General features: G+C 45.6%; 1 protein-coding gene across 1 annotated transcript in view; it reads left to right on the top strand.

Moving 5' to 3' along the window:
* LOC119391654 (uncharacterized) overlaps positions 1-24,075 on the top strand; it is a 65,354-nt gene that overhangs the window by 14,572 nt on the left and 26,707 nt on the right. The window contains exons 6-8 of the mRNA XM_049415358.1: positions 18,018-18,030; positions 19,675-19,827; positions 21,071-21,129. Coding sequence (XP_049271315.1) covers positions 18,018-18,030; positions 19,675-19,827; positions 21,071-21,129 — 225 coding nt within the window. The remainder of the gene's footprint in view (positions 1-18,017; positions 18,031-19,674; positions 19,828-21,070; positions 21,130-24,075) is intronic.

The following is a 24,075-nucleotide window of genomic DNA, read 5'->3' as shown; positions in this document are numbered from 1 at the left end:
AAAAGTGGGACGTATGTATCCCATTGACTCATGACATGTCTGAAAAAATGAGACAGCATCCGTCCCATTGTCTCATGAGTGCACCAAGCTGTAATTTTTTAGCCAAGTTTCTCGCACGAAAAGGCTCGAAGCAAGTGGTACACAGGGGCACTTCAGAAGCTGTGTGAAAAAAATTCTGGCCCAACGTTTTCCAGCTGTGGTACACAATGTGCGCCTGCGCCTGTTGTGCTCTGCCAGCAGCTCTATCTCACCTTTTCGCACACACCTACCATTTTGGCACGTTTATCTCTATTCTGTCTGTGTAGATAATGACGAGCACCTGAGTTAAGCCTGAATTTATGTCCATAAAAAACATTTGGCTATAAAGGCAAGCCACATCAATGTGGTGTCACGGAATGCCGAGAATCCTGTAAATGCAATCATGAACTCCGTCCGGGTCTAAGGTACTAGCTTTTTTTCTTATATAGTGTATATTTGTGACCTCCTTCGCTTCCCGGCTGTCTAAAGCATCGATCTCATTGTCTAAAGCATCGGTCTCATTGGTACTGGTACTGCATTAGTAAAAAAGGGACGAAAAGAAACGTGAGGGCTTTCGCCGTCATAAAGCATACTTTTGTGAGGTATTAGTGCCTCTCAAACCTGCAAAAACATTCATGCGTGTCTGTTATGTAGTTAGTCTCAGGAAGGGATTGCTTCATTTTTCACCCAACTTCGCTTCGACACGATTATTGGCCGATATACGGCTCCAATTCTGAAAAAAAATCCACGGTTTCATGCTAGAGCTACTTCTGTGAAAAGTCAGAAAAGGAGAAACATACCATAAATCTAGAACTTTTGCTATCTCAACCGCAATGAAACAACAGTTCTAAAATATTCTACAGAACGAAACGAATTTCAACTCAACGCATCACTGATACCACGTATCGTAAACGTGGTTATTCTTTTTGTTGGTTTCCGAAATGTTTCTGTCCTACGGCAGCAGAAAAATCATAGCGCTGAAGGCGACGCGTTACGCCGGAGGAAGCTTCACTGAAGAAAAAAAATTCGGCAGAACCCACGTACCGTGGGTGTCGATGTTGTGCGAAGCATGCGGCGGGAAGGTGACTGTGGCGTAACTTTTTTTACTGAGCGACCGTTACAAAATGACGCTAAAGATTTGTGAAAATTTTATACGCACACACGTATATATGTTGAAGAGCCGCATATGTGTTATATATCCAGTTGCTTACGGTTGGGTAACGCTGCCAAAGGCAACGTGAGTATTACCAACACCAGAAGCGGTAAGCTGATATGTAGTGCTTATACGTGTCCCGAGAACGCCCGCACGTTTCACGAACCCATGTGCATGTGTGCAAGAAGTTCCTGACAGTTCTTGAACAAGGGCATCATCACCGTGATCAGTGAGCACCAGCAGCTGGTCATGACTTGTTATCGGATCCGGTCGTGATCGCGGAGACGAGGGGTTCATGTGTAGTGAAGTATGAGGTATAGTACAGCTGTTGGAAAGCGTGGATGCCTCGGTCACTTCGTCGACAATTTGTCTGTCGATAGAGCCGGCGGTATGTCGGAACCTGAAGTCAGCCTTCGCGTTGGTGAGGTATAGGCCGTCGAGGCTGGTAGGCCTGGATAGTGCTACGTAGACCAACATCAGTGGATGGTGTTTGTCGTATTCGTAGACTACCTGGGCGTATCCGCTCTACGTAGCCTAGTCTACAAAGCGGCTGTCAATCAATGTGGCATCATCCTCGGTCAGCATGAGCCCATCGCCCAGCCTCGTAAGAAATGAAGAGGACACTGCGTCGTTCCGTTGGACGAAGTGCACTGTACGGTGCGGTGATGTGGATATCATATGTAACTTTCGTTAATTTATTCCTCCGGGGTCGAGGAATGCTTCAATATAGCTTGCTGAATCATAGAAATACAAACGTAATGTTTATTAGGCTGCTATAAAAGCGGAGCCAACACTGGAACTACCGACGTTAATCTGATATGACGTCTGTATCGTAGGAGTACACATCGTAGGAGCATCATGTAGTGTTTATTGCTTTCTTGTAAAATTAGATAGCCAGAACCATGACCACAATAGACATTGCACCGATATTACGCCTGCGTAAGCTGTTTTTCCAAACCAGTTTATAGACCTGCCGTGGCTCAGTGGTAGAATACCCGATTGCCACGCAGAATGCTTGAGTTCGATTCCTGCTGAGATCCTAATTTTCATTCTTTCCATTCTTTGAGTCAACGATGCCGATGTTGGTTTTCCTTAACGCTCTAGCATTTAAGTAGTTACCAATGTCTGTTCTCGCCGTTCCTGGGTAGACATAAACTGTCAATCACTTGTCGCGCATACCCATACACCGCGGCCCGAGTCAAACGGGTATGTGCCACACGTGTCTAGTGGAAAGGGTTCGACGTCGTACGTGACAGGATTTTAACGTTATTCATGTCATGACCCGCAATCATATTCGTCAAATCCTCTTACCCTCCCACGCCCATTTTGGTCTACACCAAGTTAAGGAGGCGATCATGAGAGCACCCAGACGTAAGCGGCTAGATAGATAGATAGATACGTAGATAGAAACGCTCAAAGTGCCAGAGGTTCGCTAAGAAATGCTTCGCATTTATAAGTGCGATAGATTGGTCTCATTATCCCTAGGGTTAATGGAATAAAATACCAACACGTCCTATACATACCTGTATAATTGTCGCTATTAATGATTATCCGGCAGTTAAAACTAAAATGAAGTCGTCATTTACGACGTACCTGTTAATGGTATCACGGTTTCGGCCTATAACGCCGTGCAAGTTAACTATTTTTAGGCTGCTTTTCATTCACCTGCTGCACCGATCTTGCTGATAATTTGCTGTTAAAGGGACACTAAATGCAAGTAACAATTTATGTCAAAGTGAAAGCTCAATGCATGACAACGTCTAAAACGGCAACGTTATCAACAGCAGTGCCCTACTGACAGAGAAATTAGCCTAAATGTATCACACGATGAGCGCCACGAGCGGCACATTTCGGAAATGATCCGATGACGTGAGAGAGTTGGACTACAATTAATTACTCGTAATCAAACTAGCTGCAATAAAAAAAGAACCTTCCGTGCATCGAGAGGCATAATAAAATGCTGCTTGCTTGTTTCTGTTTGTTTCATAGAGAAAAGAAGCTCTTTGGCGTTGCCATGGGGAACAGCGCGCGTGGTTCAAAGATTCCGTTTTCGCCGAACTGCGCTTCGCCAGGCACCCTGCTTCGCTCACGCGGTCGCGTCTCAGTTGTAGTTTCGGTATGGTGTACTGCCACGTGTGTTTTGCGCGCTCGTGAAAGTCGCTCTGACAGATAGTTCGACAAAATGCCGCATGCATGTGATGTTGCCGGATGCCCGAACAAAATATATGCAAAATAAATGCGCAAGTTTTTAGCAGTAAATAAATGCTTAAACGGCATAAATCTAGGGAAAAGTATTTGCGCGCATGGATACTTTTCTTTTTCAATTTAACTTGTATATTTACCGCAAATATGGCGTCTGTGTATGCGAAGGTGTTCAGCGTTAGCCTCGCTCGCAGGAATTCAATAACCAGAAACGTAGTCGCAGTTGCAGGTAGCAAGAAGCAAAACTAATTTTGAATACTGAATTGATGAACAGTGCTAGAGTATTGCAGGGACAACTTCCTAATGTCACTACTAAGTGCTGAATGTAAGCAATAGCTGCATTTCAAAGCTGTCACCGTACAGCTTGACTCGCTTCTTAGCGAATACGTCCGCATCTATGCTAAATAGGTGCTCGACGGATGCGTCTACTCGTGTAATCACTGTCAGGAAGAGCTGGTGAACGCGCGGAAAGCTTTTCCTTGAGCCTGCTCAACGCAATATCATGCGGCACCAACGGTACTGAGACTGTCTGTCATCTTCAGATGGCGATGATGTCGAGAAGGCACTTCCGAAAAAATCATCCTTCGTTGTGTTGGAGCTCACACCTAGCCTTGATGTCCATAAGCCGGGGAAATTCGAGAGCTCACTTTTGACGTATACGAGGGCTCCATTTAGCTTCACTTCATCGATAATTAACGACAAGTGAAACTCGATAGCAAGGTAGCCGGAACTACAGCAGATTCGTTTAATAAATTTCGGCGGTTTGCTCCCCATTGCAATTTCCCCCGCCCAAAAAGGACCCCGTGTGGGGTTGCTTTATCAACGCTTGGCGTGCCGACAGCAGTCCGCAGCAGGCACAAAATAACTGAAGCAAAGTGCCAGTACGGATAAAGAGAGAGAGAGACAAAATAACGTCGGGGCGAGCTCTGAGAAAGGCGCTTCTAAAAGACGAACTAATTTTGTGTACGAATGCGAGGATAATTGGAATAGAAAGTAACGTGAGACCTCACGTTACCGAAAAATAGTAATGAAAGTACGTTACCCGTTGCAGTTCCGAAATAGTAACGAGCACATTACTAAGTTACTGAAAAAAGTAACACGTTACCAGTAACGTCGTTAGTTGTAACGCGTTACCGACAACACTGACAAAAATGCACTTGCTGCGTTTGCAACTAAATTATTTTAGAACAAACGATTCAAAGTTATGTACCTGCACACCATCGGCCATCCGAAATATGTAACAATATACAGGATGTCCCAACTATTACGCAGCATGAACAAATAAAAAGGGGAGGAACGGCGTTACGCGAAGCAAACCTAGTGCATATTGTTCCCAGTAGACTGGAGTAGCCACCACTATTTTTTCGTTAATGAGGTATAATTCATTAGTAATGATAATCTTGATAACTCGACAAGTACTCCAGTAATTATCAAAATGTGAATGAGGCATTTGTAAGGCATCTAACTGCGCTATTTTCAACAACGCACTACTTGCGTGCTCATTTTTTCTGGCTTATAAAGAAAGCCCGCGGAGTATAAAAAATAACACGTGACTACGCTCCCACCAGCAAAAGAAAGCAGCGCCCTCAAATAAGCTTACTGCGAGCAACCGCTTTCCTTGTTATCCGTTGCTAGAGACAGCGTTTCGCACTTTGGCAAGGGTGCAGGTTGTGCACCAACAAGGATCGCAGTCTTGCAAGGATTCATTCCACTCGATTGTAACGGCACTATCATTATCCAGATCTCACGACAGACTGTTCTCACTGATAGCGCGGCAAGAGCGCCTTTCTGATTACGGCCTCACTTTGTAAGGCCAAAGCGGTGCGTTTCCTCGGCTGGGGAATGGCAGATAGGGCGATCCATATTTTTTTTCGTTCTGCGTTTCTTCCTTTATACTGGCTACCTCACAGTGAACCTGCATGAGGGTGCATCTTCGTGGTGCACGCAACAGTCTAGTCACGTGTCATTTTTCAGATTTCGCGAACGTTCTTTATCAACTGGAAAAAATGACCGCACAATTAGTACGTTGTTGAAAATAGTGTAGTTAGACGTCACTTGAACGTGCCTACACATTCGTCTTTCCCACCCTATTGAAAATTTATCCACCATGTGGGATGGTGGATTCCACCATCCACCATTATGGTGGATTATGGTGCTGGAAGATGGTGGCACATGGTGTACGGTGGATGCTGGCGTATGATGGATGCTGGGAATAGCGGAGCGTAAAACGGCTCTACAGCGTCGGGACCATCGTGATTAGCTGTTACACATAAATAATTGTATAGAAGGCGATGTAGAAAGCATTAGTACAAAAAAAGAAGAAAAAAAAAAGCCGTATGCAAAAAAAAAAAAAAACTGCCGCCACCGGGAGTCGAACGTGCGACCTGCGGATCTCGAGCCGAGTACTTTACCACTACGCCACGCTGACTTTTTTTTTTCTTTATTAACTACGCCACGCTGACAGTTGCTTTGAGTTCTCACGCTGACAGTTGCTTTGAGTTCTGCAAAATGACTAGTCAACATACGAATACACCGTTCGGCTTCAGCTTTGTATGTCTCATACTGAACACAGACGCGATCTTCACATCCTACTAAAATTTGCATAGTTATTAAACGCGAACAAACTGCTGCCGGTAACGAATGGCACGTCGATAATGGCAACAGCGCTAACTTTCTTGTAGAATTCACAACGTAACTCCAAAAAAAAAGTGTCAAGTGGACCGAGGAGCGGGTATAGTGAACCGAATGTTACAGCTAAGTTTAATCGCCGTTTCTCGCTTTTTCCAAAGGGCGACATGTGCAGAGGCTTTATGTCGACTCAAATGTCATTCGATAAATACGCGCGTACAGTTGATTGAGTATTGTGATGCTTTTTTCGCGCAACCTACAGCGCAGCCGTGCCAGCGCACTGATCTCACGCTGTATCATTAGCTACAACTGCAGAACAGCTCGGCCAAACGCAAGTGCAGTGCGCGGGAAAAATATGCCATCATATTCGTTCAGTAAGGCGTTCGAATTGACAAGTCTATGTTCTCGCATACGTGTCAGAGAAGCGCCGGCGAGTGCGACCGGCGGCGGTTGGTGAGCGGAGGCGTTTGCTGGAAGCGCGTCGCATCTATGCTGATCGCTTCTTGTGCGGACACCGTACACAAGAAAAAATGCTTCATTTAGGTTAGCCGATGCCACAGCTGTGCTGTAAAGTCATTCGTACTCATCGGAATCGTGTATCCTGAAACCCAGAAGTGCCGATAACACGTAGACGGACTCGGTCGATAAGCTATGCCTAACCTTTGGTGGCAATCATGGTGGTAGAATATGATAATAATAATAATAATAATAATAATAATAATAATAATTTTTATTTGCACAACAATGTGAGCCCTCCGGTGGCGTGCGAGGCTGGACAGAAAGGAAAGACCCTTACGCGCGTGCGTCTGCTAGCCCGTCACCGGAAGGCAGGAAAGAGAGAGAAAAAATTTTAAAAAAATATAAAAGGAAAGAAAGAAGGAAGAAAAAAAAAAGGGGGGGGGGGAGGGTGTGGAGGGTGAGGTCATCACGAATCGCTGGACAAATGGCGACTGTACAGAGAGCAGAGCTGTTTGGAGTCTTCGCTGGTGCGAGGGGGAGGTGCGCGAACACTCATGGGAAGAGTGAGGAACTCGCGTACGGCGGCTGGGATGGCGGAGGAGCCGTGACGCTTAGTTCGTGTATGCAGAGGCTCCGGCTGACCCGAGCGTTTATTCACACGTACTGCTGACGATAAGGGGGTGTCCGCCAGGGAGCCATCGAGTAGACGACAGAGCAGGCGCATTTGGGTCACAGCACGACGTTGTCGCAGAGGACGCCACTTGGCCATCTTCAGGCGGGTAGCGTAGTCCGCCGGCGGAGACTTTATGGAGCGTGCGTAAAGGATGCGCGAGGCTCTTCTTTGTACGCTTTCGACGCGGGCGATAAGGTGCTGTTGGTTGGGTGACCATACGGCACAGCCATATTCAAGGATAGGCAACACGAGTGATGGTCGGGCTTATCTCGACGCAGGCCGAAGGTAAAAGTTTGTGCATTTTAGCTTCGCACGCATTTTCACTGTTACCTTAAAGTGCCGCTGAGGCAAGTGAGTGTGCAAGAATTGCCAGAGTTGCGTTTCTAGCGTGATGGTATCAAGCGGCGGCTGTCTTCTGGTCTACCCGCTGGAAGGGCTCATTTACTTCTCGGCAACTGCGCGCCGATGTAACACAGATACTGTCGCTGTTCACACCGACACTTCTAGACTTGTAAACATCACAACGGAGCAGCACATCGCGGATATAAACCTGATAAGTACGTGCGTAAAATGTAAACATTCACGGCAGCGTGCTGAAAAGCTTAATGATCGGCGTTGGCTTCTTTGAACTGTAAACATATTTTTCTACACATTGAACAGCAAAACATTAGAAGTGACAGTGATTTCACATAATGTCACGTGCACTTCCATCATGCCACCGTCATCCAGCTTGTTCACCAAGTTTTGCTTGGTGAACACGTTTTGCTCGCCACCATCAGCCAGCATTTTCCACTTAACACCAAAAAAAAGCTCGCCACCACCACCACCATCTGCCACCATTTTTCGACTCTCGCCACCATCAGCCAGCATTTTCCACTTAACACCAAAAGAAGCTCGCCACCACCACCACCATCTGCCACCATTTTTTCCACTCCCGCCATCATCAGCCATTATGACCACCACAGTTTCCACCACATCCACTATTGTTTCCACCTTGTCCACCAAGAATTCCAGCATCCACCAACCCACGATTTTCAATAGGGCAGTTTGATAATTAGGAGAGTTCTAGTGAAGTTACAAACATAATTATGACTAAATAATTAAACATTAACGAGAAATGTAGTGGTGGCTGCTCCAGTGTACTAGGAACAATATGAGCTAGGTTTGCTTAGTGTAACACCGTCCCTCTTTCTTAAAATCGTGCTGCGTGATAGTTGGGACACCCTGTATAGGCGCATTCTGGGTGCGCGTGCCATTAACACGGCAGTTTGCGCAGATGGGTGACCATGGAGTTCTACGATCGGCCGCAGAGAAAATATTATTTTAGGAGAGCCTCGCAACGTTAACTAGTCAGAAGCAAAATGCATGGATTGAATAGGCGTAATTACAGCTCTATCAGAATTACCTGTGGCCATGCCTACAGGTTGCGCCGCACATGTTTTTTTTTTTAGATGTCTTTGTAGGCTACACAGCATTGCTACTCACGATTGATATTTTATTACGTTATTTCACTCTAGCAAGCGTAATTATGGTCCATTCATTCTCTTATATTTATTACCCTTGCAGATTGCTTGCGTTCAAAGAATTTTGCATGCGACTATCATCTGTCTGCTAAGCAAGGTTTTAGGCAGGACTAACAGTATTGTAAAGAAATAATGCAGTTTGCGTTGGGTAAGCGCTAATAAGAGCAGGGAATAATGAAATGATTTACAAATTTGTAGAAGACAGTTTGTATGCCGTGTTATCATGCAGGACTTGACCGGCATGACTCCTTTAATTACTCACAAAACGATTTGGTCCTTGAATGTTTCCGTATTGCAAATTGGTAGATGTACGAGACCAATGAGAACTGTCCTGACCATTAACTCTATATCGCATTGTCAAAATCTTTCTGATACATCTCATTCCGCCAATTTCCTATTGCCCATTATCGTGTCAAGTGTGTCAGCAACACGCATGGCTCGGGCGCAGTCTAATGCAACCAATTTAAAAGCTATAAAAAGATCATATGAAAACTGGAAGATTTTGGTCTATGTTAAAAACGCTATTTTACTGCGCTCGCATGGTGCTACGTTTTCTAGTGCCCAATACAGGCACCTTCAAAACGAGAAAATTATTCTTAGGGGCATTTCGGCGCATATTCACATTCAATGCATGCTAATAAACATCCATTTCATGTTAACTGCTGTGAGCAAAATGTATTTGTTCCGTTTAGTACTGCGAATGTGGTACCATTCACCTGATAACATAAACGTCGAATTGCATTTATTCCAACCTTGCGGTTACGTAACACATACAGACAAAAATGCGGATTTTTTTTGTGATTATGGAAAGAGTTCTTTCAGCCACATCAGAGACTCGCCAATATTCATTTGAAATCCGTAAGGAAGGGAACTGACGTACAGTCACTTATATATTTATTTATGTATTTGTTCATTTTGTTTATTCATGTGTTTATTCATTTATTTATTTTTACACATGAGGGGCCTCTAATTCAGGTGTATTACAAGAGTGGTGGGATTCGTATCATTTGATGAAGTCACGTAAGAAACACTTGAAGCTAGTTGGGTCAGTGGGGACCACACTCGCATTGGTAAGTCTTTCCAGTACAATAATGTCACTCCCACACTGCGCACCCTTGGCCTCTACTTGCAGGATTCCGGACGAAATGACCACACCCTAAAAACACTCAAGGCTTCCACGCAATCCGTGTTGCAGCTTTTACGCCGCGTATCCTCCATGCACAAGGGTTTAGACGAAGCGGACAACATGAAAGTTGTACACGCTTTCACGCTTTGCCGAATTTTATACGCCACCCCATATCTCAAGCTGAACCGCACAGAAACTGAACGCGTGAACGCCATGATCCGCCTCGCAACTAAGTCAGCCCTGAACCTTCCTCGCAGCACAAGCACAGCCAAACTCCTTGAACTGGGCATGCATAATACCCTTTCTGAGCTAGTTGAGGCACATCTTCAACGCAGTATTTAAGACTTTCCGCGAGCGCCACTGGCCGCCATATTCTCGCTTCCATTCGCATAAACATAACCGCTAATCAGCCAACCTTTATACCCATTCCTCGACACATTCATGCCTCTCTAGTAGTTAAACCCCTGCCCCGCAATGTGCATCCTCAGCATCACATCGCTCGCCGTGTAGCTCGCGCAAATGCCCTTCACCAGAGTTTGGACAAGCTCAGTGCCATTTGGGTAGACGCTGCTTGTACAGCACAAGCTGTAGCAGTTGCCTACAACCCTACTCTCCTCATCCTCTGATTCACCGCCTTCCTTCAGGCTCTACAGCTGAGGAGGCAGAGAGGCTGCCATCGCCCTAGCCCTTGCCCAATCAGACGCACAGTACATCTTCACTGACTCAAAAACTGCTCTTTACAACTACGCCAGGGGCCGGATACACCCGCCTGCCTGGCAGTTGCTGAACCCCCACGCAAAATTTCCCGCGCATGGTAGAGCTCCAGTGGGTGCCGGCTCATTCAGGGAACCCCGGAAACGAGGCTGCCGATAAATCGGCCAGAGGATTAATATGCCGGGCTCAGGACAGCCTCGATTGGGCTTCTCGAAGGAGCGGGCGCACACTTTTGCCGAGCTCACGCAAATACCCCGTTTGAACCGTCGGACATCCCCCCCCAATCCCTCCCTACCCACTCCCAACAAATCCTATGGAGACGTCTCCAGACCCGCACTTTTCCTTCCCCTCAACTGTTGTCCCACTACTGTGGCACTTCCCCTGAATGCTCCCTGTGTGGCGAACCTCACGCCACCCTTTCCCATATTCTTTTCGGCTGCCCTGCTGATCCTCCCCCGCGGGGACAGCCTGCCATCTCCAGCTGGGAGGACTGGGAGGTCTTGCTCTCGTCTGGGGACCCGGCGTTGCAGCTTGCTGCGGTGACTCGGGCTGCCGATGTCATCGCGGTGAGAGGCATGACCGTGTAGACGTGGCGTGGGACCGCGCAGTGGTCCAGGGACCCGAGAGGTCCAAACACACTTGCAAATAAAGTTTGTTTCTCTCTCGGTAAGAAATGACGCCAAGTGGGCAGACAATTAAGCCCGTAGAGGGTAGAATGCCCATGCATAACTGATGCGCGTTCACGTACAATGAGGCGGTGAAATTATACAGTAACTATGATTGGAGTGGTAGAAGTACTGAAAAGGCAAAATATATCTACGTTACAATGACATCACCGATTGAACTTTTCGTACTACATTTAGGCTCCTGTACGCTGTAGAAAGGTCGACAACTCAGACACTTGTCAACGTTTCTTGGATATCTCGAAACACGGCGCAAAATCTACACGTGCACGAGAAGAAAATAGCAGCATCACGCACGTGAAACATTAGAAAGGGGGCGTCATCACACATTAGAAAGAGGCACGAGCGGTACAGCAGAGTGCTTTGGTTGCGCCTCCGCAGCAACTCTGCGGACGCACGCTGCCAGCCGTTTCCAATAGCAGCCTGCGTTCGCAGAGCTGCTACGGACTCCCAACTAAAACTGTCTATTACCGTACCTTCCATTGTTCTACGTAATAGCGACTTCTTAAAGGGACACTAAAGAGCAAAACGATTTTTCTCGCATTAGTAAAGTAGTTTTCCACGATACCAAAAGCACCACGCTTTCTGCGAGAAGACGCTTAATAAGCGATAAAACGCGCAAAAAGAAAATACAGGTGGCGACGCCACCTTGGAATTCCCGCACCATTTGCCATGACGTCACATATTTTTGACGGCACCTGCTTGGGCCTACATAGTTTCTAATCGGTGGAATCGAAGTACATTATCCTCTGAGGGGGCCAGAGACTTGACATAACGAGTTTGTGGAAATTTCATCGAGACAGTGGCGCCTAAATACGGTAAATGCCCTTTGAAATCTTTTACGTCACGAAATACAAAGCTCGGCGCGAAATTTAAAAATGAAACTTTGAACTTGGTTTTCTCCTCTAATAATAAACCTAAGGTGGTGAATAAACTACACAAGAGTTCTCCGAGCACAATTTATCAATCTAAACCAATTCATTGTTTCTATTTAGTGTCCCTTTAATTTATTGCAATAGCCAATAAATGGACGCTGTCGGCTGGCTTTTGACGACGGCGTCGTCGTCGTCGTGCCGTTCCGTATCAGTGTAGGCATGTATATGTTCTTAAAATCCACAAAATAAATATTCTAGAAGATTGCACCTAAGCGAGCGACCATGAATTCGAACCTGCGACAACTCGCTACACACCGCGATGCCTTAAGCGGCTCAGCCACGAAGGCATACACCCTCCTGCATAATAACGGCAAGCTATTTATACACAAAGTTTACTTTTGTTTGTACACAGATCTCTGAGGTGCTTAAGCATGGCAGAAGCTTGCTGACTATCACCCGCAAGATTGCGCCAAGAGCCAAAGTTCGTGCTCTAAACGGCGTTGCCCACCTCGTCCTTTCGCCGGAGTTGTGCTGCGCTACTGGTCCTCTCGCTGTAACCTACAGGGCGTGCTCGCCCGCGCTCGTGCTCTTATCTCTGAAGGAGGGTTCAACTGCTGGGCTCAAGTTTTGTACTTACTGTGATTTCAAGGCAAAGCTTGCAATGAAGCCATGATAAAGTGCATTGGGGGGCTAGCTATAGGCCGTATAGCGCACTAAGGTCACTTCGCTCTCTGCAGCAGCCGTGGTTGCTAAAGGAGTGAGCTGCTTGCCTTTCTTCGTATGCGATTCCAATTTATTGCTATTGTATTCATTGTCTCGCCCTTGCGTCGAAACCTGCGACTTTTTGAGGACACTCGATGCCTTAACAATTATTTCAGCTTTACACGTCGGGGCTATTATGCATGTTCCTTTTTTTAATCAGCAAGAATGCTTTTCGGCGTCTTTTATGGAGAATGGAAGCTCGAGTGGTAATTTTTGAGTATTTGAATATATGTGCAGATTCAAATAAAATTCAGCTTCGAGTCAGCGTTGGGGTGGGTCCTATTTTCTTCTCGTGTACGCATCATTTTCGCGCTGTGTTTCAAGATGTTTATGATAGGCTATTGATATGAATGTTCATTTTAGAGACTGGTCTCATATCAATGTTTTGAACACGTTGTAACTCACTGTGCAGTTCCCATATGCATAGGCACTGCATTTTTCTACGTGCCACAAGAAGAGCGCAACAACATGAAACGCGTCGTGGTTTCTGTCCGCTTTCAAAGCAGGGCAGAGTGGTATGACCCACCGCTAATGTCGTGTAGGTCGCGGTCAAAACGCGTTCTGCGAGAATTCCTGATGTGCCTTGAGAACCTCGTTGACCGCCGGAACAATTGTACTTGTATTAATTTTCGAGCTTGGATTAAGTTTAGTCTTATTTCTCTCTACTGAAACGAGGCACGCGGAGCAAAGGCCTCAAATATGTTTCTGCAAAATCTGTATATAGTTATTTGTGCCGGCTGCACGCAGAAGCCATTATCGCATGTTTGGGCTGCATTATAGTTTTCTTTGCTTGTCTATGCTGACTCAACCAGCAAACCGTCCGTCCGCCTATGGGTCCCTCTGCCATCTGTCACGTAAGACGATCATGGCCATAAAGAAATGACTGAATAAAACAAAATAAGCTTCCACTTCGGTGTGACGGTGTGAACCCTGGCACCCAAGCTTCGAAGGGAGTGTTTTAAGCCCTGAGATACACATCCATGTGGCAGAATATGAAAATATCTGAACTGCAAGAATGCGTTGTAACAGCCGGTACACTGGCGAATTACACGTGGAGAAGAGAAATATTCTCGCAGAAGTTGTTGTGTTGGCTATGGGCAGTTGTGACTGGCTGCTGGCAGAAGAATATTTATATTCTTTTGGACCAGCTCCTGCTGGTGGACAGGGCTCGGGCATCGGCTGCAAGCCATGGCTACCTGGAATAAGGAAGTCGCCCACCCATGGCTGAAGAGAACACGCGCCCGGCCGTACAAGAAAGTTTGATTATCTCTCTCTTGCAAGCGGAAGAATGACATGTAAGGCTCGAATATTTCTCCTTCGTTTTCATTTCCGTACAAAAAAGAAAATGGGCGACACTGTTCTGTGTTTTTTATTTATGTTCCTACTTTAGAGGCATAACGCGTCTAGCTGGAGCAATTCAAGTTGCTCTTCTGGAATTGATAAAATATGGAACCAAGTCTCCCAAGGCAATTTTTATAAGGTGATGTCTAGAAGAGTTATGCAATGCTGCATCGGCATATTGTTTGATTCGAAGCTAGGAATTAGGAAAGTTCGCCAGATATAAAGAGTAATTCCATATTATTCATTGCCAATAGCCCCCGGTACCACGATTCTTTTATACATGATCGAGTAGATTACTGCTACTCCATCAAACGCTTTTTAGTTCATTACAAAAAATAATAAAGTGCGTTTCTGTGGCATATAGTATAAAAACATTACCCTGGCATTGTCACCGACGAGAATAAAAATATTTTAAATGATGAAAAATATAGCATTCAGTTGCCTAGGGCTTGCCACTGGCTATTCCGTACAAAATAAAGGCCAAAACGTAGTGTGTTTATATATCAAGCAATTATATGCCACTCTGTATGTGCAGTAGGAGAAGGCAATAATTGCGTCCTAGGAGAAAATGTCAACTTTTTTCAGCCTGATGGTATGAACTGAAATCCGGCAGAAGCTTCTGACATTGGAAACAGCCGTATCAACCGACATTCTAGACGGAGTAATAACGGAATGATGGCGGAGTCTTTATTAGCTAAACTACTAGAGTCCGTGCGGCAAATCAACGTCGCATTGCAAGGCTGACGTCACGAAATGTTAGCATGGCAACGAATAGCTGGATCAAGTCATTTCATTTAGAATCAGTCCGTCTTTGCGGCCTGCAGAAATGTAGTTAATAAATATCCGTAGATGAAGTATATTATTTAGAAAAATTACGACGATAAATATTCGAAAAAAAAAACGAATCGGTTTACTGCGCAAAAAGCTGCGATACAAATTAGCAGATGCGTGGGGCTCCCCGTACTTTGTGCGAATTCTATGCCGGAAAAAAGAGCGTTAGGCCTAGCCTACCGGCCGAGTCCGTCTCCACTGCCACCGGCGCTTCTTGGTTTAGGTATGCGCAATGGCGACGGGTAAGATGGACTGTATAGTATAGTTTGGCCATCACAGGCGTGCACAGGGTTCCCCATCAGAGGGAGCGAAGTCCTCACCGCAACCCCCTCCACCCCCCCCCCTTCCTACGCCGTTGGTCGAGTTCTAAAGGAAACAAGCTGCGCAGTGGATGCAAAAATGAAAATGAAGCAACGACGCGCTTTTCACACACGGCCTGAGTTTGGTCCCGGCTTTCAAGGGGTTAAGGTAGGATGTAAACAGCTCTTGGAATACAACATCAGTGGTCCTCGGCCGCTGTGATTGTCAAAAACTTGGATGGCCATAAGCTTACACTTCGAACAATCCGACTAGTCAGACAGAGTAAAGGTACGGGGGGGGGGGGCTGCCCCTGCCCCTCTCGTGCGCACACCTATGTGTACGGTGTCCGCACAAGGAGCGATGATCATTGATGCCGACGAGCTTTCAGCAACGCCCGTAGGCTCACCGAAAGCTGCCGGCCGCGCTCACAGGTACTTCTCTAGCTGAGTCAGATTTCAGAACATATGCCTGTCAACTGGTACACCTTAGTGAATACACTTCCAGATTGTTTCAGCTCAAGTATTTTCTTTTGTCGAGCGATTTTATGTTTGTAGATAACGATAGAACTGCAAATCATTACAGGCAAGCCCGCAATGCTAGGAAAACTGTTGAATAGGAAATCCTGTGGGCGCATATTTATCGAACGAGTCATCATAAAGCTTCTGCACATGTTGGCCAGTAGTGAGTAGCGAGAGACGGCCGTTAAAAACCGGCAGTAACAGCCTGGAAACTGCATCTTGCTTCTTGATCCTTTTCATATTTTTCGTAATTAAGATGGGAATTCTTAAAGAAGCTTAGCGCTGTTTGCCATCATCGGCATGTCATTCGTTGCCGGCAGCCGTTTGTTTGTGTCTAATAAAGAAGCACACTTGATTTAGAAACGAAGATCGCGTCATCGCGTCTTTCTTTCGTACTGTTGCGTACTGTTGGGGACCAGAAGATGGCGCTTTCGAATCCTCGTGGCCGGGGATTTTTTGTCATACATTGTTTTCTTTTTCTTATTGCGCTAATGCTTTCTCTATCACTTTCTTTGCTAATACATTAATATGGCAGGTAGGCACAGCCGTTGCAGCGCTGTAGAGCCGATCGGCACTTTTTTTTTTTTTTGCGACCTAGATTTGCCCTTAGGGCATAATATTTGCACATGATCACCCGGCGCCTACCAGTAAAACACCGCTCGAGCGCGATACTGGGTCCATAATCAGGCATGGCAGTGGACGCTGGTAGGTAGAGGCGCTCGGTTTTGCAATACGGTAATCGTCTAATAAACTATTAAAATACTAACGGGCCAGTATTTTCGCCGTCACATTACTGACCTGTTTATATTATGGGTTGAGATGGAGTGCCGTTTGAACGGAAGTCTCTTACGCACGCGCCTCCCTGATTTGCTTCTCCGATGACTGCATGGCGAGAAATACTATTGACGAGGGGCTCGTTGTGGTTCAGGCAGTTGCGTCAAGGCTCTGCCATGTCATTTTGAATGGTAGCCAGATTTTGTCCCAAAAGTATTTTGTCTGGAAAATACTGACATACATCACATGGAAACACCTCTTCAAAAGTTTTTTTTCTTTCCTTTAAGAACCGCAGCACAGATATGCAATATCACATCACCATAAATGAAACGGCGCACCACGATTGCTCTGGCCCAATATATACTGCACTGGAATAACGTAGGGGCGTGAAAAAGATGAAGTCAGTGGGGCCATACACGAGGCTCGGGGGCTCGTTCGGAGGGCGATCGATAAATGCTGCCTTGAGAGAAGGTACGTGCTGCTACATGCCCGGATAGATAGGAAGGGGAGAGGTGCATGTTCCGGAAAAGGTATTTGCTCCGGATATTGCACTGTAGCGACGAAAACACGCGCTTATCTTTACTCAACGGACGTTTGTCTGCAGAGGACGAATAGTTCAAGGTTTTCCTATAGCGTTGGAAGAGTTTGAACTTCGTATAAAAAGCGTTTGTCCTGCTCTTAAGAAAAAAAACATTTTTTTATCTTCGCATTCCACGTTTAAAGCCCTCAATTATTCTCGAAGCAGTACTGCCTGTGCAAGCAGTGCGTGAGGTCGCGTAAACTGTGTTGAAACGCCTAAGACAAGTGAAACCATCTCCACTGATTTTCACATGTTGCAGTTTTTTAACGTGGAGTTACAGAGTAGCCCACGTGTTTGCTGTTTTTTTTTTTTTTACATTTCACTGGCATTAAAATGACGCCACATTGAACAATAACCTCTCCCGCTACCGTTTCTCACCAAATACTAAAACTCCGGAGCCAGGAGCAGGTAATATATCTCTTAAGCAGTATATCTGAATTGTCAGCTGCACGGTGTTTTCTTTGAACTGGTCATTCGATCCGTGCAGTGTATTTAACAGGTTACAGTGCTGGCAGCGATGTAGTCTCCTTTAAGTATACTTTAATTTTGCAAGGAACTTAGTGCTTTGAAATTGACGCTGCTTTTAGTAAGCTATGATTTATTAATACTTCGTATGTGATTTATTTACACGTATTCTTAACTGCATATGTATTATTGTAGATGGTTAGAACAGTTAATCTCAATTATCATTTGTGTTCACTTGATCTACACTTTCGAACTATTTCAACTTTGAAAAGCGAGCAGTAAGACCACCAAAGCTGTTATGCCTGTGTAGTGTTCTGGAACTTTAGTTTCTTGTCTCTCTTTTCTCCTTGCGTTCACTATTCTTTTCTTCCTTCCCATTTCCCTCCGTGCAGGGTAGCAAACCGGGTACAACCTGGTTAACCTTCCCGCCTTTCCTTTGCCTTTCTCTCTCTCTTTAAGACTCTACGCTGGTAACCCTTCAATATGAGGCCTACATAATCCCAGCAAGGTGGCTCACTCGCGAAATTGGCAATCCTACGCTGAACGTAAGCAGCTGCAATACCAACACCACGATGAAAAGCAGCAACAGAGGTGAATTTTGGGACCGGTAATGGATTAAAATGCACAGAATTTCAAATGCGAAGCATTTCTTAGCGAATCTTTGGAACTTTGAGCGCTTCCATCTGCGTATCTATCTATCTATCTAGCCGCCTACGTCTGGGTGCTCCCATGATCGTCTCCTTTAACTTGGTGTAGACCAAAATTGGCATGGGAGGGTAAGACTGTTTGACGAATATATCTGGCTCGTCATGACAGGAATAACGTTAAAATCTTGTCTCGTACATCGTCAAACCCTTTCCTTCAGACACGTCTGGCACGTATCCGTTTACCACGGGCCGCGGTGTACGGTTATGCGCCACAGGAGATTGACAGTTTATATCTACCCAGGAACGGCGAGAAGAGACATTGGTAATTCAAATGCGAAAGCGTTAAGAAAAACCGACATCGGCAGAGTTGACCTGACGAATGGAAAGAATAAAAATTGGGATCCCAGCAGCTATCGAACCCAAGCATTCTCCGTAGCAATCAGGTATTCTACCACAGAGCCACGCCAGGTCTAAAAAATGACTAAGAAAAACAGCCTATGCAGGCGCAATGTTGGTGCAATGTCAACTGTGGCTGTGGTGCCGGCTATCTAATTTTACAATAAAGCAGTAAACACTGCATATGTACTCCTACAATATAGGCGTCATATCAGATTAACGTCTGTGGTTCCAGTGTTGGCTCCACTTTTACAGCATTGTAATAAACAATATATTTCTATTCCTATGATTCAGCAAGCTATATTGAAGCATTACTAGACACCGTAGGAATTCATTAACGAATGTCACGCGTGATATTCATACGATTTCACCATAAAGTGCATTTTGTTTCGTTAATACTGACCTATGTACTCTGACGCGAGGGCTGACGTTACGTCGCACCATAAGATAACCTTTAAACGGCAGTGTTGTTGAAGTGCCTGGTAAGCCCACTATGTGCAGACAGCTATACACTTACAAAAACACCTCGATCCATCTCGTAACGCTTAGGTAAAAGCCATAAAATACAGCATACAAGTACTCGCTGACTCCTTAGCATGACGCCGGTTCCTACAACGCGTGGGATCTGCCGAATTTTTACTTTAGGAATCGTAACTGCGCTCAGCTTTTCCGCTTGTGATGTTCCCTTTTCCCGCCATATCGGTCCAACATGTAATAGAATTCTGCCATCCGAACAACCACGGTAAAATCGTTCACCTAAACGCGACCACCTGTTCACTCTCATCGGGCCTGGACCGACAGATTGCTAAACTCGCTATTAAGAGTAGTGCTACGTCACTCGTGTCACTGCTTCATTGTGCTCAGAGCCTTTCTCTGACAGTCTCTGCCATAGCGTGGCTCGACGGAACTAGAACCGCAGGCGCAGGTGATCGCTATAAAAGCGCTCTCACTGGCTGGTCACCTTGCACTGCTCCCCGTTCATTTTGCGAAGGCCCCATCTCCTCAGGCGCTGCAAGCCATGACCATCACTCTGTACAACTGGCCGGGCAGCCCGCCGTGCGGCTTTGTCCTCGCGGTCGCAAAGCAAGTGGGCGTTCAACTGGATGTCAAGAACGTGAACCTGGCAAACAAGGAGCAACTAAGCGAAGAGTACCTCAAGGTAGTTCACATGCATTATATCATTCTCTGTGCGTGCTAATCGCATAAGCAATCAAAATTCAGGTAATGACATTCATTTTAGTATTGCAACGAGAAGAACTCGAGCGAATTCTACGCGACAAAAACAGGGCTTACGTAAAGGAAGTTGATATACACAGGCGTTCAACAAGGTTGATCTGCTTCGCTTGCAATGCCTTATGTTAAATTTCACACTATTCATTCGCACGCCTATCAGGTAGTTGTTACGCCAATAATAATTCCCCGCTTCTAGAGTGGCTAGGCCAGCTCTGTTTTCGTCAATAGGCTGCACAAAGAACAAAAATAAGCGCTCGAAGTTGTTGTACGCAGGTTTACCGTCTGTTTTAGGGCATTTTCGACTGGAAATATATAATGAACGCCTTAACATTGCTCTCTTACGAAATATTCAGATGTGTGGGCGTAATCAGTGGCTAATTGAAAGATTTTTAAATCTTGTTTTTTTATCTGGGTAAGGGCCGCAGAAAGCTTTTCTTCTGAACTTGGGCAACTAAGTGGAGCCATGAATTAGCCCCTTGTTATAAGTGATGTACACAAATAATATAAAGTACATGGCTAAGTGGAGCTCTTCAAATAAAATATCTAATATGACTTACACACCAGTGCACTCGGCGTGCCTGGTAAGCACAAGATATGAGCGCAACAACTAAATTTACACGAAGACGTCAATCCACTTTGTCACGATTGCCTCAACGCGAAAAATCAGGCACAGGCTGCTACTGGCTGACTGCTTCATACGAAATTTATTCCCACAAGACACGAGATCTGCCGGATTTTTAACCACGTCTTTAGTGAGCTACATAACTTAGGTCAAGGTATGCCAATAATCTCTAAAAAACTCTCATGTATGAAAATAAATCCGATCGCTTAGGACTCACTTATCTGAGGTGTACGTGCCTGATTCGTCCTGCTGGAACGGGGCAGCACATCTCCCCATAGATGAAAAACCGTGACCTCATACGTATACTCACGCGCTGAACCCCGTTTGGAACAAAGTTGCGCAGCGAGTCTTCCTGCTTGTTTAAATTACAAGGTTATTGTGGCGTTGGTTGTGTGCACTTAGGCGAGCATGTAGAGCGTAAAATGGCGACACAGAAGGAGCACCCATGCTATGTATGTGAGAATGTAAGTGAGTGAATCCCACTGTTGGGCTGTACGGGACATTCAGAATGTTTCCTTTTAAATGCAATTCATATTTTATTTCGCAGATAAACCCATTCCACAAGGTTCCTGCTATCGACGACGACGGCTTCATTGTTTATGAAAGGCAAGAATCTGAGCTCGTACTCACAAAGAAACATGTTAAGCTAGAATTTTTCGTAAGAGATATTCCCAGTCAATCGGGATAACGATCATATCCTTACCGAAGCCTTGTGAGCCTTGTGACCAATGACAAATTGCAGTATGACCAAAATACTTCATGAATGCACATTGCCGCAAACGAATAGCGTTAGCACAGAGGTGGCTTTATGCGGGACACCCAGTATACTTAACCTTACGCAATCCTAGGCAGTTTGGTTACACCCTGTTAGAGTCTATGTGTTTGTTCCATAATCAGCCATCACCCATAAACATCGGAGCGATATGCTTTCCAATGCGACCTATTATACGGATCGCACTAGCTCGACTGCAAGAGAAATTAAAGCTTCCTTAGGACTATTCGATGTCATGACCATACTTGGAACAAAGCTGTGCAGCGAGTTTTTCTGACCGTTTAAATTACAAGGTTCATGTGACATTGATTATCGACCAAACACCCCGGAGCTGTGCTACCTTATCAAATGATTGCGCTTCATGATGTGAATAATTCTAATTCATGCCTGTGTAATCGGTTAAACCATTCACGAGCCTTTCCTAAATTCAAACAGCAGATTGCACACGTGCCTGACAAGGAATGTCAACGTAGTGACGCCACGATGACGATGCTCATGTCAATTATCGGCCTGAGGGGATGCGAAACTAAGACCTCTACGTGGAAACAAACGAGTAATCCGTAATCGCCATGGCACAGTAACAAATGCCCTGATCAATAAACTGGTTCAACATAAAATCCACATCATTAAAAGATATCTTATTGTTTTATGACATTGTAAGCCTGCAGTACAAATAATCATGCTTGTCACACGGTATTCTTTCAATAAGTATAACACTGGTGCCCTCACGATCAGTGCATTATCGGTCACAATTATGCGATAGCATAAAATACCTTATAGTAGCGTTGAAGGTGAAAATTTCAGCGTCTACGTGGACCTTTCACAAAGAAAAGACGGTACATGTACTGGCACTCACAAATAAACAAGTGCTTGTTTCGTATTTTCATTGCGGTGACTGCCCGGAAATTTCGTCTATGATGGAAAACGCTTGTCTGCTTATACGCCGCCACCTCCTAAAGCAGCACCCAGACCAGCGTGTCGCGAACAGATCGTTCCCTCCTCGTGTTCGTGGTCGTGGCTTGCCTCGTCGTTCCAGAGCACTGTTACATAAACTAAGAGTCGGCTCAGTATTGGTGCGCGAACGCTTATATCGTCAAGGACCTGTGAACAGGCCGTTGTGTGCAGCTTGTGGCTCCTGTGAAGCACTTGAGCATCTTATAATACACTGTCCCGCGTTTGCTACGCAGCGGGCTTTGCTGATTAAGAAATATAAATTCCTCGGACGTAAATGCGCGACCATCGACGTTTACCGCTTTCCGAGAGGCTGCGCATCTCGACGCGACCAGGCCCATCGAGCTCTGCTGGCCTTTATGGACCAAACAGATCTGGCCACCCGTTTATAAGCGCTTTTTGTGTGTGTGTGTGTGTGTGTGTGTGTGTGTGTGTGTGTGTGTGTGTGTGCGCGTGCGTGTGTGTGCGCGTGCGTGTGTGTGCGCGTGCGTGTGTGTGCGCGTGCGCGTGTGTGTGTGTGCGCGTGCGCGTGCGGTGTGTGTGTGTGTGTGTGTGTGTGTGTTGTGTGTGTGTGTGTGTGTGTGTGTGTGTGTGTGTGTGTGTGTGTGTGTGTGTGTGACCTATTTCTGTCCAAGTCTTCATCAAATTTTTTCTTTACTTTCCAATCTCCTTCCCTCTGTTTCTCCTCCTAACTTCCTTTCCTCTGTCTCTTCCCTCCTCCCGAAAGAGTAGGCAGGCGCTGTGCCCCTCTAGGTGGCAGTTGCCAGCTTGCTCTCTCCCTCTTTTCTCTGTGTCCTTGTGCTTGTATGTATGCAAATGAAATAAATATATAAATAAATAAATGCGGTTTGTTGTGGCATCCGCTGAGATTTTCACCTTAGAAGACTATGTGCCAACTATCGAATAACGCGTCCGATGGTCGTTTTTCATGGTTAGGCACGACATTAATAAGAACTAACAGACATAAAACCAAGGAAAGCATTGGGAATGTTTTAAGCAGTAAATGTGATGTTAATGTGAAGAAATTAAAGTGGACGAAAAGACCACATTAAGGTTGTGTCAACAAAGAAAAACGACGCTTCAATTGCCGTTCCTTCGTTCATTCATAGCTAGGGCCTCGCTCTGGCAGATTTGATACCTTCAGGTAGTATGCGAGGGATTATTGGTCAGCTTCCACCTCGTAAAAAAAAAGGCCACGTGCTACGTGACGCCAGCAAGCAAAAGCTATTCCACATTCGCTGTCATGGGTACACGAGCGGCGCTGACTAACACTCGCATGTTTAAAGGCACGGATGTACCCAATAAAATAAACGGGAGGACGACCGCCGCCGTAGCTCAATTCGTAGAGCATCGGACGCGTTATTTGAAGGTTGCATGTCTGGTCCCTGCTGGCGACTCGTTACCTTTTCGTCCACTTTAATTTCACCACATTTCTATCATAATTACTACAAATAACGTACCCTATGCTTTCCTTGGCTTGGTTGTCTGGATTCTCATTACGGCTGCGTAACCAACGAAAACGAGCCTTGAAATTCCCCTTCTTTTGTACAAACTAGGTCTCACCAAAGTCTTGTTGAAGTTACCTGGCAGCATCCTGCCAGATAAGTTCGCTGGACGAAGGCTCTTTTCAGTGACTTTAAGCAGGGGCCAATTTTACATGTGCACTTAATGTTACCTGGACCTGGGACCTAGCACTAAGCGTGGCTGAGAAGTGGCTACTGTCTCTGCGAACTACCGCACTGTCAGCGAATACACGACATCCGAAGTGGCTCTGCCCAGGGAGCAAAACAAAAAGAGAAAATATGGGCAGATGCCCAAAGATGCGGACA

Source organism: Rhipicephalus sanguineus, chromosome 4 (genome assembly GCF_013339695.2).
Source record: "Rhipicephalus sanguineus isolate Rsan-2018 chromosome 4, BIME_Rsan_1.4, whole genome shotgun sequence".
Taxonomy (NCBI): domain Eukaryota; kingdom Metazoa; phylum Arthropoda; class Arachnida; order Ixodida; family Ixodidae; genus Rhipicephalus; species Rhipicephalus sanguineus.
Note: the sequence above shows the minus strand (reverse complement) of the source record. Positions and strands in the feature narration are given on the sequence as shown.